Source organism: Malania oleifera, chromosome 5, assembly GCF_029873635.1.
Source record: "Malania oleifera isolate guangnan ecotype guangnan chromosome 5, ASM2987363v1, whole genome shotgun sequence".
Lineage (NCBI taxonomy): Eukaryota > Viridiplantae > Streptophyta > Magnoliopsida > Santalales > Ximeniaceae > Malania > Malania oleifera.
Window position 1 is genome coordinate 51,903,593 of NC_080421.1, and position 18,148 is coordinate 51,921,740.

Here is an 18,148-nt window from a genome sequence, read left to right on the forward strand (position 1 = left end):
ATAGCAGACGTTCTCTCCCATCCTATATTCGCGTGGATGCCTTCGGCCACATCTGGGACAAATAGGGTAAGCCTGCTCACCTTGAAACCCTCGGTGTCTCGTCATTTGCCTCTGGCCTCCACCGAACCAGTCTCCCCTCCATGGGTCCTGGCTGGGACCTGTTTCGAAACTTGGAGGCGTGAGCCTCTTCCTTTGACTCGGTACTCCCACATCTTTCTGTTCGCTCTCCTCTGCTATTGTGGCAATGAAAAGTTAATTCTTTGATATGTTTTTTTCTCTTTTAATTAAAATTTGAGAAAGGATAAAGTGGTAGGCATATATTGGTTATTTTAGTTCATGCTTTCAAAGGAATGAAGTGAAAATTTAATAATTAGAGGAGCCAATAAATGCTATATATAACTATAGGTATGTAGGTACATTCCTTTTGATTTTAACATTTAAAACCATAAAAAAATGACCAAAAAAGGAGCAAAACAAAGGTTCAAAGGCTTAGGTAGAAGGATTTGGTAGAAATTAGATATGTAGCATTCTTTGTTCAAGATTCATCCACGATTGTTTAAGATTAGATATTTAGCATTCTTCATTTACCACCCCTAGGAAGATAATGCACTACAAATGAAGCAAAAAGCAAAAGGAAAAGCTTCCATCCTTGAATTCAAGAAGCAACTTCAGTTTCTATAAAATGGTGAATTATTTTGGTATTTGGGAGTGTACAAATTTGGAATTGTGAAAATGAAATTGTGTGAGTGGACAATTTTTAGTACAGTGTCATATTATCGTAATGCATCATCAAGCAATAAGTGCAAGTTTGTAATTTACAAAGGCTAATTTAGATATCTCAAACTCTAAAAATAAGATATTAGTTCAAAATTTTTTAAATTTAAAATATTTTTAATTAGCTTAAGAAAGAAGAAGTACTAAAATTTGTAGCATTATCTTATAACTACAGAAAGTTACCAATTGTTATTGCAAAAGCCACTAAACAACTACCTTATCCCTCCTGCAATGAACTAGGTTTCCTTAATATTTTGGACTACAATCTATAGAGAGAAGACCCCATGTCACAAATCCAAAAGTGAAATATTCAGATCCAATACACTCATCACAATCCCTTTTTAAATAATCCAAAACATTTGGAGGAAGAAACATACAAGCACACCTCTCACACCATCTAAATCATGGATTTAGAACCCTAAAAATTGAATACCAATCAATGAAACAAAAAACAACGAACACCCATAAAAAATCAGCATTACTCAATGAAAAAAAATCAACAAACATTGCAAAAATTGAACTTACCAAAATCAACAAACACCCACAAAAATGAACATTACCAAGTGAACACGATCAACAAACAACACAACAATTGATGTTAATGAAACTAAATTAACAAACATCTACCAAAATTGAACATTACTTGATGGAACAAAATTGACAAAACCAATACACTCAGTAATACCAGCACAAGTAAGAAAACATAGATAGCAAAGAAGAACGTACGACTGAATACAACAACAAGCATTAAATCGATTTGCACACAAAGTTTTAGAGAGTAGTAGATTGATAGGAATATGCACCAGTTTTAGAAAACTTAAAACCCTATAAATTTTGTGGATGGGGGAAAATGAAAGGAGAAAGGAGTTTGGCCTTTTACTCTCTCTTCCCAAACTAGAAAAAAATGAAGAAAAAAAAAAATGAAATGGAAAATGAGGGAAAAGAGGATTTGTGGAAATTTATGATTAAAACTATTTAGTAACGGAAAATGTCCTCTTTTGTGACTTTTGTTCACCATTGTTGAAAAAGAAAATGGCAACAAAAACAAAAGACAAAACTACAAAGTAAATTGATCACCCATGTCGTCGCTAAAACTTTTATCATAGTTTTGGTGACAAAACTCACCATTTTCCATGTGAATAAAAAGTTTTTCGTGCTTTAAGAAAAATACCTTTAATGACAATTAACCATCTTTAGTGATAGACAATTTTATTGCCAAAAGGTAGCAAATTTATTTGTAATTAAACTTTTTTGGCTACAAAATCAATGATGAAATTGACAATCACTATTACCTTTAGCGACAACTTTCACGGTTCATGGTTGAGTCCCACTCTTCTCATAGTGATCCACATTTATAATAAACAAGATGAAACCTTCTCATCCTCAAAATTGGTTCCAGATAATATTTTAATAGTAGACAATTACATAACCAGAGCAGCAAAGAAGATAATAAATGAACATATTTCATTATGCATGTAAAATAAGATCATGTTATACACATACTTTCCTCACTATCTAATCAATCATCGAGTGAAAATCAAGTCTTCTAGCCACTTTAGTCATGCTTAAGGTTCCAAACTATAATATAAAACAATTCATCTCATAACAAAGCAAAGTATTAAAATATTATACTTGAATCCTGGAATGTACAACAGTCAATTCACTTTCTTTGTCATTAGAAATTTCACAATTAATGACACACCGAGAGGGTATGATCGTCAACTATGAAATTTTCAGTGCAAATTGCAATCCAGAATATTTTACACGCATGACCAGAATTTTATTATTCAAATTGTTTATGCACAATGTATTGTGTCGGGCACCCCACTTGTGCCAAATACCAATACTACAACTATTACTATTGAATATATAAGAAATTAAAGTAATGCAGAAACTAATAATAAAATAATAAAAAGAATAAGACAAGAAATTTATGAGGTTCGGTATAGGATTACCTATGTCCTCGGGCACCGATAATCAATCTACTACTTCTTGACAAAGTACAATTTTGAGGTGTGTTTTATAAATAAAGAGTTGAGCTCTTTATATAACTTCAACTTCAAGTCCAAAAAACACTTCTCTCCAATGTGGGACAAATAATATAGAAAATTCAAAACAACATTTTATACTAATGTGAAACTATTCTATCAATGTGGGACAAAAAACAATACAATGAACATCATTGATTGTATCTCAAGATAGGGGAACTTCCTGTGCAAACCGCAATCCAAACTATTTATTTTATTATTCAAACTATTTCTCCAAAATGAACACCATCAATTGTATTTCAAGATAGGGGGGGACACAATCAATTGTGTTAATTAATTATTAGATAATCATGGTCATGGGAGATTCCTTTTAAAATTTGAAGTTATAAATCTTGGATATTCATGGTTATGGATTCATTAAAAGTTTATATGTACACCATATCCATCATCATCTTCTATGTGTAGTCCTGTCATAATCATGAACATGGAATAAAATTTATAGAATGGCACAAAAATTTGGTCTCCAAAATCAGAAAATGCAATATAAAAACATTTGCCTGAAGTTTCAAAGTTTAAAAAATTCTATCAAGCCTTTTTTTTTTTTTTAATTAAACAAAAATTAAGCTAGATGACGGAAAACAAATTTATTACCCTGCCCCTCTCAAAAGAAATTTGAAGAGATTATTGATTCGTGTATGTGTGTGTCTATACATATAATAATTTCTAAAAACAACAATAAAAATTTCTTAAATCAATCACTAACATATGAACATGAAACAATTTATTTCAGGAAATGTACCTTACATCATAATTTTGTTTTTAAGATTCAAAGAATTTCATAATACTTGAGGACTTACCATCCTCTTCCCTTATGAGATGTGTGACTTGATGGGGCAATCACATCGAATTTAGGTCAGGGTAGGACCTCTCCCTATTGCTGAAATACGAGCACAAGGAAATCGTACCCATCACATGCTCCTTATTGCAAACAAGGCCTAAACATGCTAAAATTTTATGAATTGGTGCTTTAGGTTCATAACTATAATATGGTATTCATTTAGTTCGAATTTTATAAAATAGGTTATGTAAGTTTACAAAATTCTAATATGTATTTGATAGAAAGAAAAACAAAAGATGTACGAAAGAGAAAACATGATTTTAGTTGTGAAAAATAATTACTATTTTTTAAGAAACGATAAATACACTATTTATTTTTAATATTTTTACAAAAATTAGAAAAACAACTATTCATTTTTTTCTATTATTGTTTTCTAACTTATAATACAATCGTTGAAAATTTTAAAAAAAATAAATATGATATTTATAATTTTTAAATTTTAAAATATTATGGGGTGTGATTGGCATAGTGACATATATTGGTACCCAACATGGCATCGAATGTGAAAAATGATAGGAGTAGGACGGCGTGATTGGCATAATGACATATATTTGTAGTTTGTACCTAACATGGCATTGCATTTGCATGTTGAATCACACCAAAAAGTTCTTTTCGTGTTAATACCTTTTCCTTCTCTCATATATATATATATATATAAACAATATTTATAATTTTTATTTGTCTCAAGGAGAAAATGCAAAATATTAATTTTTAAAAAAATTTCTTAGTTACTGAACCTAAACTGGCAAAAAAGTTATAAATAAATTTGAAATTTCAAGGAAAATTTGTCTCTTGTAAAAAGATAATTTTTTTTTAATTAATTATAAAAATAAATAAATAAAAAGATATAATATACTACTGGCTTGAGTGGAGAACGTGGGCAGGGTCTATCATGTGGAAACTGGAAAGAAACAGATCAGAGAAAGAGAGAGAGCGTCTCCACGGCAAATTGCGGAGGGTGTCTTTTTTTGTTCCCACGGGAAATGGGTGACTTCCAGGTCCTCCCAATTCCTTAATGGTTGTTTCTGTGAAGTTGTTAGGATGACCCTTCTCTTCTCATTCTCCTTTCTCTCTATTTCTCTCTATAAGTATATTACATTGTAGAGCAGTAGTCTTCACTCTTGAGTGAGAGAGAGAGCGAGCGAGAGTGTGTGCGTCTCAGAGGCAGAGATGGACAAAGCTATCAACAGACAGAGAGTTCTGCTGGAACATCTTCGACCCTCGTCTTTTTCTTCAAATTCTTCGCAAACCCACAAATCTTCCGTCTCTGTGAGTCCCTTTTTTTTTTCTTTTGGTGTAGTTGGATTATGAGGGTAGCTATTGCCTTTTACTTTGTTGATTTTTTAATCTTTTGATGCTTTTGTTGTTTATCTCGCCGTTCCATTGCTGTGTTTGAATTTGATTCGAGACTATCCTGTAACTTGTTATAGTCAAATGTTTGTCCTTTTGTAACTGGGTTTTCCTTTACTGTGGATATCGCGGTCTTTATTTTAAACTTTCTGAGGTAGTGTTTGGATGCGTAGATTAAATTAGAATTACAAATACATAGATTTGTATTGGATTTCACAGAATTTCAGACTCATGGTTCGGCTAAACTGTAGGATGGAAATGAAAATTCAAAGCTAATTCAAACCTCTTGTTTGGATCAACTTAAATATGAGATATGGATTTGAACATGCCTAATTTAACTTCTAATTATCTACCAGTGTATGCATAACTATTGATTCTTTATTGAAAAAATAGTAAAATATTGAAAATAACCAGTAACCACAGCATTTTGGCATTTTAACAATGGGTTTTCTCATCATTATTGTATATAAATTATAATTAGTATTAACAACCACTAATATAATCTTCTCTAATGTTATTAAATTTTCAGTTGTTGTATTGATAATAACAATCTGTATTTTTCTATCACTAAAAATTACATAACAACATTTGTCTTTATTAATAAAATAATTAAAATTTAGATTTGCATTAATGTTATGACTTGTAATATGAATGACTCAGACAAATTTCATGTATTATTCCTCTTCATATTGACATGAAAGCACCAATAAAAAACGATTATTAAAAATTAATTTTAAATACAATTGATTAAATGACTAAAAATCAAAACTTTATTTGTACCCATAATAATCATTATTTACATCCATAAATTATTCAAGTTCATTCATATTTACAAAAAATACAAAAAACAAAAACAAAAAAACAAAATTCATTACAACCCATATAAGTTATTTTTTTTTTACAATAAAATATCAAATATAAATCTTTCATCCATAATTGTTTCTGTACCTGAAAATTGCATAAAAAAAAAAAAACAAATAAGCATGATTTATATATTTTATAAATAATTGAAGAATATATGACTTTTATTATATGGGTTGTAATGAATTTTGTTTTTTTGTTTTGTTTTGTTTTTTTTTTTTTTTGTAAATATGTATGAACTTGAATAATTTATGGATGTAAATAATGATTATTATGGGTACAAATAAAGTTTTGATTTTTAGTCATTTAATCAATTGTATTTAAAATTAATTTTTAATAATCGTTTTTTATTGGTGCTTTCATGTCAATATGAAGAGGAATAATACATGAAATTTGTCCGAGTCATTCATATTACAAGTCATAACATTAATGCAAATCTAAATTTTATATGACTTTTATTATATATATATATAGTGTTGAGTTCTTCTAGACCATCTTTTAAAAATTTAATTCATCAATAAAATCCAGACACATTGAGCAAATAGAGCCACTACACCTATATGTTTTTAGGTTGATACATGTGAACAAATGTGTTAGAAGCCTGCACACAGCATGATAGTCATATTTAGTTAACAACTTTCCACTGTTCGAATATAGTTATGTATGTCTCACATAGACAACAAATCAAAGGATGGAATGTGGAAGCAAATGTGAAAATCAATAGGGAACAAAAGTATCGAGACATATTTCCATGGATCCAACTTCTGTTATGACATAATATTCCAAATGCCTACAAGCACCTATAAAACTTCAAAACTCCATTAACAAGTGCCCCCACAGCCAATAACACAAACCCACCTCTCCAACTTCCATTATGACATCAAGTTGGGCATGTTGCATTGTGCCATTGAGTTCAATGTCAACCTAGTTCAATCCCAGCGCTTAAACAGGCTATCCATTCAAGTATAACCTAACCCCATGTAGATCTTTGACTAAAGCTGGGGGTTAAGTGAGACTAATTACATTGTCCATAAATCCACCCGTGTCATCAATACAAACAGAATATAAAATAAATTGAAATGATCCAGAAGTTCATATATGTGAAACAAAAATAGAAAACAAAAACAGGAAAACACATATTTACTCACAATCACTAGATAGATGCATTGAGGACTGTTTGTGCATACAGCTTGCTAACTTGCTCTGGCTGTGGAAAACCAAACATGTATTTATATATATAATTCATACACAATATAAAATGGGATAATAAGAAGGTAATTACAGTATTTATAACAATGTAATGTAAAATTACAGTAAAAATTTCCCTTCTCATAATCTTATGTAGGTTTAAATCTTCTCATCCAGAAAATCCTGCAATATTGCCTATCTGAACACCCCCCCCCAAAAACTCTGATTATAATGTAGTATTATCTAGCTACCTCATTCCTTTGCTTTGTTGAATATATGAGATAAATAAAAGCATGCTGTCTACAAACATGAGGTCTCTCACCCATCATCTTCTTGTTCTTTAGTCTCTCATGGTCTTTTTCTTATAATTTGGGTATGAATGTATGTCTTTCCTATATTTAAGCCTAGTGTTTTAAGCCAATCAAATTACAATGCTTTTGACAGAAGACATAATATTCAGGAAGAATCTAAAATGAAATTCCAAGAAAAAAAACTGAGAACAGATTGCCAAGATAACTTAGGCATGTTGCATTTCACTAGTGACTAGACTTAAACTCCAATTCACACTAGAATTAATGTTGAAAATATATTATATAATTCATATGCGATGATTCAGATGACATTCAAATCCGAAAGCAATCAGTGGCAAAGACTGCCATGAAATTCTTGAACAATTTAATAATGGTCAAAATGCAGCTCATGGTTTGTCTATGATGTTGGCGAAACTTATTAATATCTTCGATAGTAAAAAATATGGAAGACATGAAATTGGCTAACCTGCCTCTAAAAGCATGTTTTGAGTTTACATCAATAATCCGAATCAGCAGTTTGGATTCATTTTAAAAGCTTTCTACAAATAGCAATTAGCAAGGCAGATCCCAATTCACAAATTATTGCTTGCTTACCATTAGAGAGGTCAGAACCACACATTTACTGAAATCCTCACATTCGTGCCTCAATTCTAACAAGAAAAACAATTAAATACCAACCAAATCAAGAAAACAATGTGTGTTGCACAATGAATTCCTTATAATGGGGTGGATTTCCTGAGGATTTGTATGAAAAAGGGTCATTGTCACCTTATCCATGCATGCTTTCCTTGTTTGTCTTGCCTTGCTTTAATTCAAGATAACATCACAAAATAAATGTAAATTATCCCAACATATTTTTTATTTTATCGATGTCAATGAAAACAGATAAATGACTAAGAAGCAGATAATAGAAACTTGAAAAAAAGTTATCTTTTTTCCATTAGTTTTTGGATTAAAAGTGCATTAACATTCAAAGCTCCCACTTTTAAATTCAATCCCACAAACTTGAGAAATATATTAAACCTTAGAATCGACCTAAACTCCAACCTACCATTTCTAAATTTGAAGCGAATTGAAAAGGTTTAAAGAAACTAACTTTACATAGTTCAATATAATTAAACATTGCAAGGAGCTTCTGATATATATTAAACCTTAGAATCAACCTAAACTCCAACCTACCATTTCAGAATTTGAAGAGAATTGAAAAGGTAAAAAGAAACTAACTTTACATAGTTCAATATGATTAAACATTGAAAAAAGCTTCTGAAAAAATATGAACCCTAACTGAAAAGGAAATCCTTATAAACATAGAAGAAATTTCAAGGAATCTAGAGAATAGAGTAGCATAATTGTTAACTTACTACCATTCAAAGCCTTCTGAAATTGTTCATATCTTCAATGGAGATTTTGGATGTCCATTGAACTAGGGTAGCAGGGGACAAAAATGAAGACATGCCAGATGATAGGAAGGAGAAGAAGAAGAAGAAGAAGAAGAAGAAGACAAAAAGAAGATATGCCAGATGACAGGAAGGAGGAGAAGAAGAAAGCAGAGGGGAGGGTGTGTCTCCCTTCATAGTGGTGTCTCCCTTTGGCTAGGGTCTCAAATGGTAGAGCTCAAAGAAACCTGAAGAAAAAGAGTTCACTCCCTTCGGTGATGGTCTCAAATAGTGGACCTCAAAGAAACCGGAGTGCGTAGGGACTCTTGAATCTTGTCTAGGGCATCAAGGGAAGGTGGAGTTTAAATGGTATATGGTTATAATGAAATCCAAATGGATTTGGATTTGTAAAATCCAGCCACAGCTTGGATTTAATTTTGTGGATTTGGGTAGTAAAGGATTTGATTTGGAATCCAAATCCAAATTTAATTGTGGTTCCAAACCAAGGATTTGGAATTAGGCCCTCCAAATAAAAATCCAAATCTCCAAATCCCGGGATCCCCAAAAACAGACCCTTATTGTATTCAGTTTCTTTGTTTGCATTAAATTTTATCTAAATTCCTATCATTTCAAGTCAAAAGCTACAAATCCATGTTCTTAAGCATAGTGTTTTGTTTGAACATATTTTTAGTACCTGAATGTGAGTAAGAGAAAAAGTGGGGCTGTTTCTCCCACTGTAAGGTGCAAAATGGAGTGCTTAAATAAGGTTTTAATTGGTTTGAACCCGGCACATGGTTTGTTCGCAAGTTTCTTTTTACGAAGTGTGGATATTTTTAAGTGCATTAACACATTAAATTTCTGGCATTACAGAGATTAAATAAAAACAGCCATAAATTGCATGTTCTCCACTTTGCATAGCATTAATTGTACCCTATATGAGGGGCGTGCTGTGTTCATTGCTTTTAAGTGCTTAAAATCATATTATGAAACCCATTAAAATAATTTGCTTATGCATGTGAAAATGTGATTTGTGAATTGTAGTAGTGCCCAGGGAGCCTTCATGCGTGGGTTTGATATACATGGGTAAATGTCAATTCAATCCAAAAGCTTAAGCCATTAGGTCTTGGGCCTAATCACGTATATTAGCAACCAACCTCCCCTCTATTTTTCCAACTAGGAGCTGTTACAGTCATGCAACCAATTGCGAGCCATCATTTACGTGACTACTATCACATCGGCAAGATAAACATGCATGAACACTCCAGCCTAATTCAAGCTGTCAACTTTGATATCACTTGTTAGGACCAAGGGAGTCTTTATGGGTGGGCTTGACATGCATGTGTGAGCACCAACTTGACCCAAAAGTTTTGATCATTAGGTCTTGGGTTCAACCATGTGCCTCCACTTTATTTTTCCAGTGTGAGACAAACTCACAAATCGAATTCTCAATAGGACATGCTCCGCATCTCTTTTTATGAATATAGTCGTTTTGTCAAATGTTAATTTTTATATTAGTTTTGTCAAATGGTAATTATTGAATTTGCTACACCTGACACTCTTTATTTGTTAGGTTTCTCTCTCATGTGGAGGATGGCCCACATGTATAGATTGGTCTGCTTGAATGTCTTGGCCAATGCCCAAGTAGAATCCGTGACTAAGTGGAAGTAGAAGACCTTTATATTTGGGACTAGCCCACTTAGGTGTCATGTATGGAGTGGTTCAATAATTAATTAGTTTTGACTTGTTTGGAAGGTGAATGGTCATCTTTGGAGAAGTTAAAGGCAATAAATTTGGGAAGTTATTGTTGGAAGCTAGAATGTTTCGTGCATCCTTTGGCTTGCAGTCAGCTTGATCATGACAATTACATGGCACTTTCTCGTCCGACTAACTAAAATTTGGACAGATTGTTTGTAATTCATTGTTCTTCATTTTGGACAGTCTGATTGTCTGTTGGAGTTCTTTAGAACTGGTTTCATGGGTACGAAATCAACCTCTGTTTTCTGGGTGAGATTTCTCCATTTCTCATTCTGGATTGATTCCACCTTGTTGATGATGACTATATTGCTTTGTATACCCAGAATTTGTTATTCTTGATGATTGTAGTTGACTTTATGCCCTAGTTTCAACTAGGAAAGACCTATTGTAACCTACTATTTTGATGTTGTGAAAGATTGGAAGCAGACTTTGATCCGTGGTTTTTCCTTTCACGCTGAAGGGTTTTTCACATAAATCTTGGTGTTCTCTTTGTGATTGTGTGGCTGATTTGTGTGGTTGATTGTTGATTAATTCTGTTTTTAGTAATTAACTATTCAACACTATCCACATAGGGCCACATTGTTTTCATTAAAAAATTATTGTCAAGTTGTTCATTTGATTTCCAGAAAATAACTCTCACCCCCCACCCTCCCCACTTTTATCTTAACAGACTTCAGTTTGTTTGGCTGGGGATAGTGCTGCATATCATCGAACAGCTGCATTTGGAGATGATATTGTGATTGTGGCGTAAGTTACTTGAGTTATGAAAAAAGTCTTTTTTCTTTAAATATACAATTTTTACTTCTGTTAATTGATTATCTTCCTTCACTGTAATGTTAATTCAATTATCATGTTAAAAAGTGCATACCGAACTGCCATTTGCAAATCCAAACGTGGGGGCTTCAAGGATACCCCTCCTGATGATCTACTTGCAGCTGTTCTAAAGGTTAGATGCCTTCTATTAATTTGCTGTTGAATTTTTTTTTTTTTTTTTCTGAAGGGTTAATTTGGTGAGTGATGAAATGCCAGATACAGAGTTGAATTTTACTATAAGGAGTTGATGAAAATTTATGCCTGCTTTTTATGAATTTGGCTCATTTGTGTGCCTCCCATACTGACTGCAGGCAGTGGTAGAAAAAACAAATCTGAATCCTAGTGAAGTAGGAGATATAGTTGTTGGTACAGTTCTGGCACCTGGTTCTCTGAGAGCGTCTGAATGCAGGATGGCAGCATTCTATGCTGGTTTCCCTGGTACTTTCTGCTTGCTCCTTTTGTTGTGTATAGGTTATTAAACACCGCATGAATGTGAGATTGTTCTTATTCTTTTTCATAACCTTTGAATACATTTGCTATGTTTAATGGGATCATCACCAAAATTATGTTGTGAGGGCGAACATAGAGGATAGAAATTTTTGATTTCTGCAAAATGACCACATGTGCATTGTCCAGAGGTCTCCTTTTATATGTCTCACTGTTTATAACACTGGGTGTGTCAATTACCTGTTTTAATCAGAAACTGTGCCCATCAGAACCGTCAACAGGCAATGTTCATCTGGCCTTCAGGCAGTTGCTGATGTAGCTGCCTGCATAAAAGCGGGATTTTATGACATTGGTAAGAGTGAATCTGGCAAGTCTCCTGCGCAAGTGATTTCCTTCATATTTGACCATAACCTTCTTTGTTTGTAATGCAGGCATTGGGGCTGGATTGGAGTCCATGACAGTGAATCAGATTGGTCAGGCTCGCCAAATTAATCCCAAAGTATACCAAGCTCTTTTCTTCATATGAACATGCTTTGTTTGAGAAATGGTATCTTGAATTGGATGTGATGGTGTTAACAGGTGGAGATCTTTGCCCAAGCTCGTGATTGTCTTCTTCCTATGGGTATCACTTCTGAGAATGTTGCGCTTCGGTACGGCATTACACGGGAAGAGCAGGACCAGGCTGCTGTGAGTTCCATACATCTGCTAATAGTGTATGTTCTCTTGATGTGAGTAGTCTTGAACTGTAGTTTGCATGGCAGGTTGTGTCACACAGGCGTGCAGCTGCTGCCACTGCTTCTGGTAAATTCAAAGATGAAATTGTTCCTGTTTATACAAAGGTAATTCAAACATTAGCTTTCAAGGGAAAAGCAATCTATTTTCTTGGTGGTTTTGTTTTATGACTTGGATGATTGCTGTTCAAAGATTGTGGACCCAAAAACTGGAGAGGAGAAGCCAGTAAATATTTTTGTGGATGATGGGATTCGGCCAAACACAAACATGAAGGATCTGGCAAAGCTTAAGCCGGCATTCAAAAAGGATGGGAACACAACTGCTGGTATTGATTATGCATTCAGGGCAATATATTGAATGTCAATTGCATGCATCGAGTTTTGAATTGATGTTTTACTGTCTCTCTTTTTGTACCAAGGAAACTCTAGTCAAGTGAGTGATGGTGCTGGAGCTGTTCTCCTCATGAAAAGAAGTTTGGCTATGCAGAAGGGACTTCCAATTCTTGGTGTGTTCAGGTATATAATTTTCTGCAAGAAGGAATATTATTTGCTAGGTTATAATTACTCCGACCTAGTATGCTTCTTCGCAAGCATTCCTGAGATATGTACTTGATATGAGCCTTGAGTGCAGAGGTTGGGCTGGTCATCATTTTTTACAGCTCGACATATTTTTTGGCTAGGTTATATGTGTGCATCTGCTATGCATTTTCTCTGGTCATCAATTTCTGTTTTAGTTCCTTGGTTTAAGGCACCTATGGCATCCTTGGAATCTCATCTATTTGTGTAGAAATGGAAAAGTAAAAAACTGCATTCTTTTCTTCTTCTGGAGTAGCAACCAATTTTTTACAAATGAATAAACTTATGGAAACAAAGTAGTACATATTAGCTGAGTTTGGCCATAAAATGAAATTTAGTTTAGAGTTGGGACCTTCAGCTTTAAAAATTCTCATATTTTTCATCTTATAGAATAATTAGCATATATTTTGAAATCTCTAATAATATTGTGAAATGAGGAATCTCTGTGTGTCATGTCCATATTAGCAACACCCGGGATATTAGAACTCATATCAAACTTGTTAGAATTCGGGGAGATTTCATGGGGGCTTGATGCACTTGAAGGAGCACCAACTTGACCCAAAAGCTTAAGCCTATTATATCTTGGGCCCAACCATGTACCATCTTCCACTCTATATTTCTAATGTGGGACAAACTCACAAGTGGAATTCTAAAAAAATTCCCCTCACTTGTGAGTTCCAACCACTCTCTCTTGATTGGAAGCCATTACTTGCATGAGGAGCCATTATTCAACCATGAGAAAGGGCATGGAACCACGGGAGTCCACTTAGCATTGCTCCTCTTCCACATGTCTACATTCGTGGGAACACATGCATGAACACTCAAAGCCCAATTTGAACTCTCCCTCTTGAGCGGAAATTGTCTCCCTCATAAGAGCAAGCCCAATTCTCCAACAATTGCTCAAGTGGGCCTTAACCCTTACATGCCTCGGGTTGCATTCCACATGCCTTCAAACCAATTCTACTTTCCACGTCTTGATCCTATTTGAATTCATTACTAAGCCTACATGATCCTTATTGGCCTTAGTCATACATTTGGTCTTTTAACTGTTAGCACGTTAAGAGAGTTCACTTCACACCTCAACTTTACGGTATCGCTTGCCTAGAGTTATGAACCATTGGCTCTCATACCACTTCTTAAAATAAGGGAAGTCCTTTTAGACGCTTGATATACATGGGTGAGCACCAAATTGATCCAAAATCTTAAGCCTATTGGTTCTTGGGCCCAACCATGTATATAAGCACCCATTTTTCACTCTATTTTTCCAATGTGGGACAAATTCACAAGTGAATTTATCAACAATCTCCCCACTTGTGAGTTTTAATCACTCCCCCTTAAGCAGAAGCCATTACTTGTTATGCAACATATTAGGAGCCATTACCTAACCATAAGAAAGGGCACGAAACCATGGGAGTTCACTCAGAATCGCTCCTCTTCCACGTGTCTACATCTGTAGGAACACATGCATGAATACTCAAAGCCCAATTTGAAGTCTCCTTTGACCAAAAACAATCTCCCACATAAGAGTAAGCTTAAGTATCCACTAGCTGCTCAAGTGGGTCTTACCCCTTCCTGCGCCTTATGTGCCTCGGATAGCGTTTCATGTGCCTCTAGACCAATCCTACTCCCCACATCTTGACCCTATCTGAATCCATCACTAGGCCTAGATGATCTTTATTAGCCTTAGTCACACACTTGGTGCTCCAACTGTTCCAATTGTTAGCACGCCAAGAGAATTATCTTCACACCTTGAATTTATGATGTTGTTCACCCAAAGTTACGAACCATTAGCTCTGATACCACTTTTTAGAATTCGGGGAGTCTTCATGGATGCATGAGACACATGAAAGAGTACCAACCTGACCCAAAAGTTTAAACCTATTGGGTGTTAAGTTTTGGGCCCAACCATGTGTATAAGAACCTATCTTCCACTTTGTTTTTCTAGTGTGAGACAAACTTTTAAGTGGAATTCTCAACAAAACCAAATTTCCAATTGAGGAAGAGGACTATTTTGAAAGAAGGCACTTAAATTGGAAAATATGCACTGTACTCAATCACTAGGTGCATGTGAATTTTTGAGTCTTGAGGGGGCATAACTAGAAAAACCAAAAATGTTATTGTTTTGGAAAATATGTGAATTCCTTTTGGATTTGCTCCATTGTTTTTCATTCTTGAAAAATGTTCTCTTAAATGTTTATGCAATGTCCCAAGGGTCAAATAGTAAATATGAGTGAAATAAGAAGAACGATCCACATATAAGAAATATTAGAGGATAAATTGAAGAATATTCTGAAGATCTTTGGAACATTATCTGATACAACTCATGCAGGAGTTTTGCTGCTGTTGGTGTGGATCCTGCTGTCATGGGCATTGGTCCAGCTGTGGCAATTCCAGCTGCTGTAAAGTCTGCTGGTCTTGAACTCAATGACATTGACCTGTTTGAGATAAATGAGGTTGATGGGTTTGCGTGTTCAATTTGATAACTACGAATGTCATGGTCAAATCAGTACAAGTTCAAGAATGTTTATTTATGCAAATTTATTGTTCTTCATGCAGGCATTTGCATCTCAGTACATGTATTGCTGCAAGAAACTAGAGCTTGATCCTGAAAAAGTTAATGTCAACGGAGGTGCAATGGCTCTTGGGCATCCTTTGGGTGCCACAGGTACATAGATATCTGACACAAAGCTGGAAGGTTGTGACAGCTGTAATATTTAGTGACTGATAACTCCATATGAAGTTCCATTTTCATGTTTGAGGACTATTGCAACATTATTTGTTGGTAGATTATTTTGTGCCTAAATATTTTAGAATCTGGAACTTCTTTAGTAGCCTCAAAGGCTTGCTCCTTGTTTTGCAGTTTCCTTCCATTTATCAAAAGAAGAGATGATTTTAGTCGTAAATTGTCATATAAAAGCTTCAAAACACAAGCTTCTAGGTTTGAGGGATATCATAGACTAACCATGAGGTTTTGAGTGATTAGAGGTTTAGAAGTTCAGTTGCCTTGAATATTCTATTTCTGGTGGTTTATTTATGAAGCTTCTAAGCAATGTAAAACTGGTCCTGGATTCTGATGAGCCATTTTGAACATCATTAAGCTCGGTCAGATACCTCGCAAAGAGTGGGTGACTTCCATCATCCATAAAAACTATAGCAGTGTACGTTATACCTTCATCGGGATGCAAAGATTTATGGTCTGTCTATTATCAGCTTTTTGATAGTATTTAAGTATGAAGGATGCAATCTTGTTAGGTTACTTGAAAAATGCATAAATGCCTAGTTTTTGTGTTGAAATATGGATGGAAAATGGTTAGTGACACAGTGACACAGGCCCACATCATCTGCTGCACTGCGCCGGTACTTCCTTTTGAGTGCAAGATACTTGTGTCCCTTTATAGCTGAACCTGACCTCAAGCCTAAGATCTACCATGCCAATCGTGAACAGGCTGGTATTAGTGCACCTTTTTTTAATTGTTTCTTTCAAGAGGTTGGCTTGACATTCTTGGTCCATTGAACCAAGAACCATCGACTCCAATTTCCAAATTCATAAAGTTTTTGAGGGAACAGCAATAGAAAAACCAGACATCTAGAAATACTTTACATTATCTGCAGTTATTATTTGTGAGGTTGTCCAGCATGTCCTACTTCGGAAATTGCTGCCCTTGGAAAACTTTATCATTTCCATTCTTTACAAAGTTAGGGTTACAAGTGCTCATGTTCTAAGTTTATATATATATATATATATATATATATATAAATAATAAAAGAGGGCGGCACCTCCATTTATTTATTAATATATCCTCACTTTTGGCGGAATCTTTTATTCAAATTAGTTTTTGTTTTTTCAGATGTAAACAGCTTGGCATGTTCTTGAAAAAAATAATAACCTACTATGTTCTATATTAGGTGCTCGCTGTGTTGCGACTCTGTTGCAGGAAATGAAGCGCCGTGGCAAGGACTATCGGTTCGGTGTGGTTTCAATGTGCATAGGTAGCACCTCTATCCATTCCTGCCTTCTGACCCCTCTCTCCCCCTGTTAATCTCTCAAGATAGGTTCACGTATTGTCTTGTTGAACTGTTCCTTTTTTTTTCCTTTGATTTTCTTTATAATGGATCTTGTCTGGATATTTTCACTACAGGCACAGGCATGGGGGCAGCTGCTGTTTTTGAGAGAGGGGATTGTGTTGATGAGTTATGCAACGCTCGAGGGGTCAAAAGTAACAATCTTTTATCCAAGGATGCTCTTGGAAATTAGGAAACCAACTGTGCGTTTGATTTCTTTAATATGTGTGCTCAACCTTTCAAGTAACATTAATTAGTCCCAACTGCTTGTCCGCGGGGATCCTTTTTAAAGAAAACTATAAGGATTACCTGCGCTTCGCGGCGGGATGATGTAAAAGAAAAAATAAAATAAAATACATGTGAAAGAAGTTAAAAAATGAATATAAATATTAAGATCACTGTCAACAATTCAAATTTGTGATAATATATTTTTGTATGCTTTTACTGCAATTAGTTGCCAATTAAATCATTTAAAGAATACAACAGGAAAGGGTCTTAAGATTGCAATACACTCTGCTTCAAAAGATCAACTTTCACCACCTGTAGCGAGCTGCTGCTGATGCTGCCCTTTAGATTTAAATTTTTTGGAAGAAAATTTGCATGGTAGACAATGTATGGAACATCCAGTCATGAAATAATGAGTATAGTTAAACAGCATATATTAAAGAAAACAATTCAATGGATGCGATGATGGTGTTAAAAATAAAATGACTTCCTAAAATCAATTGAAATTTTGAGGGATGTAGGAACAAAGACAAGTATGGAGTATATCTTAGTTTTTGTAGTCCTCAACAGAGTAATTAATCTAATATGGAGCTTTGAATTGCTAACCTGCCTAACAATTATTAAAATAATTGATTTGTCTCTGGTTTCATGGCATGGAGCTATTAATTTGCTTATCCAACCTGATCATTAGAAAAATTAAGTAGATGAGGAAAAATGGTGTGTTGTTATCATAATATGGGCTAGCTATTTCAATTCTAATAAGCTAGTAAGAACAATATGATATTAGATCAGA

At 34.4% G+C, this 18,148-nt stretch overlaps 1 protein-coding gene across 1 annotated transcript; it reads left to right on the top strand.

The window, feature by feature from the left end:
* Window positions 1-4,529: 4,529 nt before the first annotated feature.
* On the top strand, window positions 4,530-17,580 carry LOC131155544 (3-ketoacyl CoA thiolase 1, peroxisomal-like). Its single transcript, XM_058108766.1, has 14 exons — window positions 4,530-4,929; window positions 11,172-11,248; window positions 11,363-11,447; window positions 11,626-11,752; window positions 12,015-12,113; window positions 12,193-12,260; window positions 12,341-12,448; window positions 12,523-12,600; window positions 12,686-12,818; window positions 12,912-13,008; window positions 15,398-15,521; window positions 15,625-15,733; window positions 16,975-17,058; window positions 17,208-17,580. The coding sequence occupies exons 1-14, from the start codon at window positions 4,831-4,833 to the stop codon at window positions 17,321-17,323; spliced, it is 1,404 nt and encodes a 467-aa protein (XP_057964749.1). The 5' UTR covers window positions 4,530-4,830; the 3' UTR covers window positions 17,324-17,580.
* The last annotated feature ends 568 nt before the right edge of the window (window positions 17,581-18,148 follow it).

Bases quoted from the DNA above. Each gene is read 5' to 3' on its own strand.
- LOC131155544 (XM_058108766.1), top strand. From the start codon at position 4,831: ATGGACAAAGCTATCAACAGACAGAGAGTTCTGCTGGAACATCTTCGA. The intron at 12,261-12,340 runs GTATACCAAGCT...TGGTGTTAACAG, and splicing joins CTCGCCAAATTAATCCCAAA to GTGGAGATCTTTGCCCAAGC. The intron at 12,449-12,522 runs GTGAGTTCCATA...TTTGCATGGCAG, and splicing joins AAGAGCAGGACCAGGCTGCT to GTTGTGTCACACAGGCGTGC.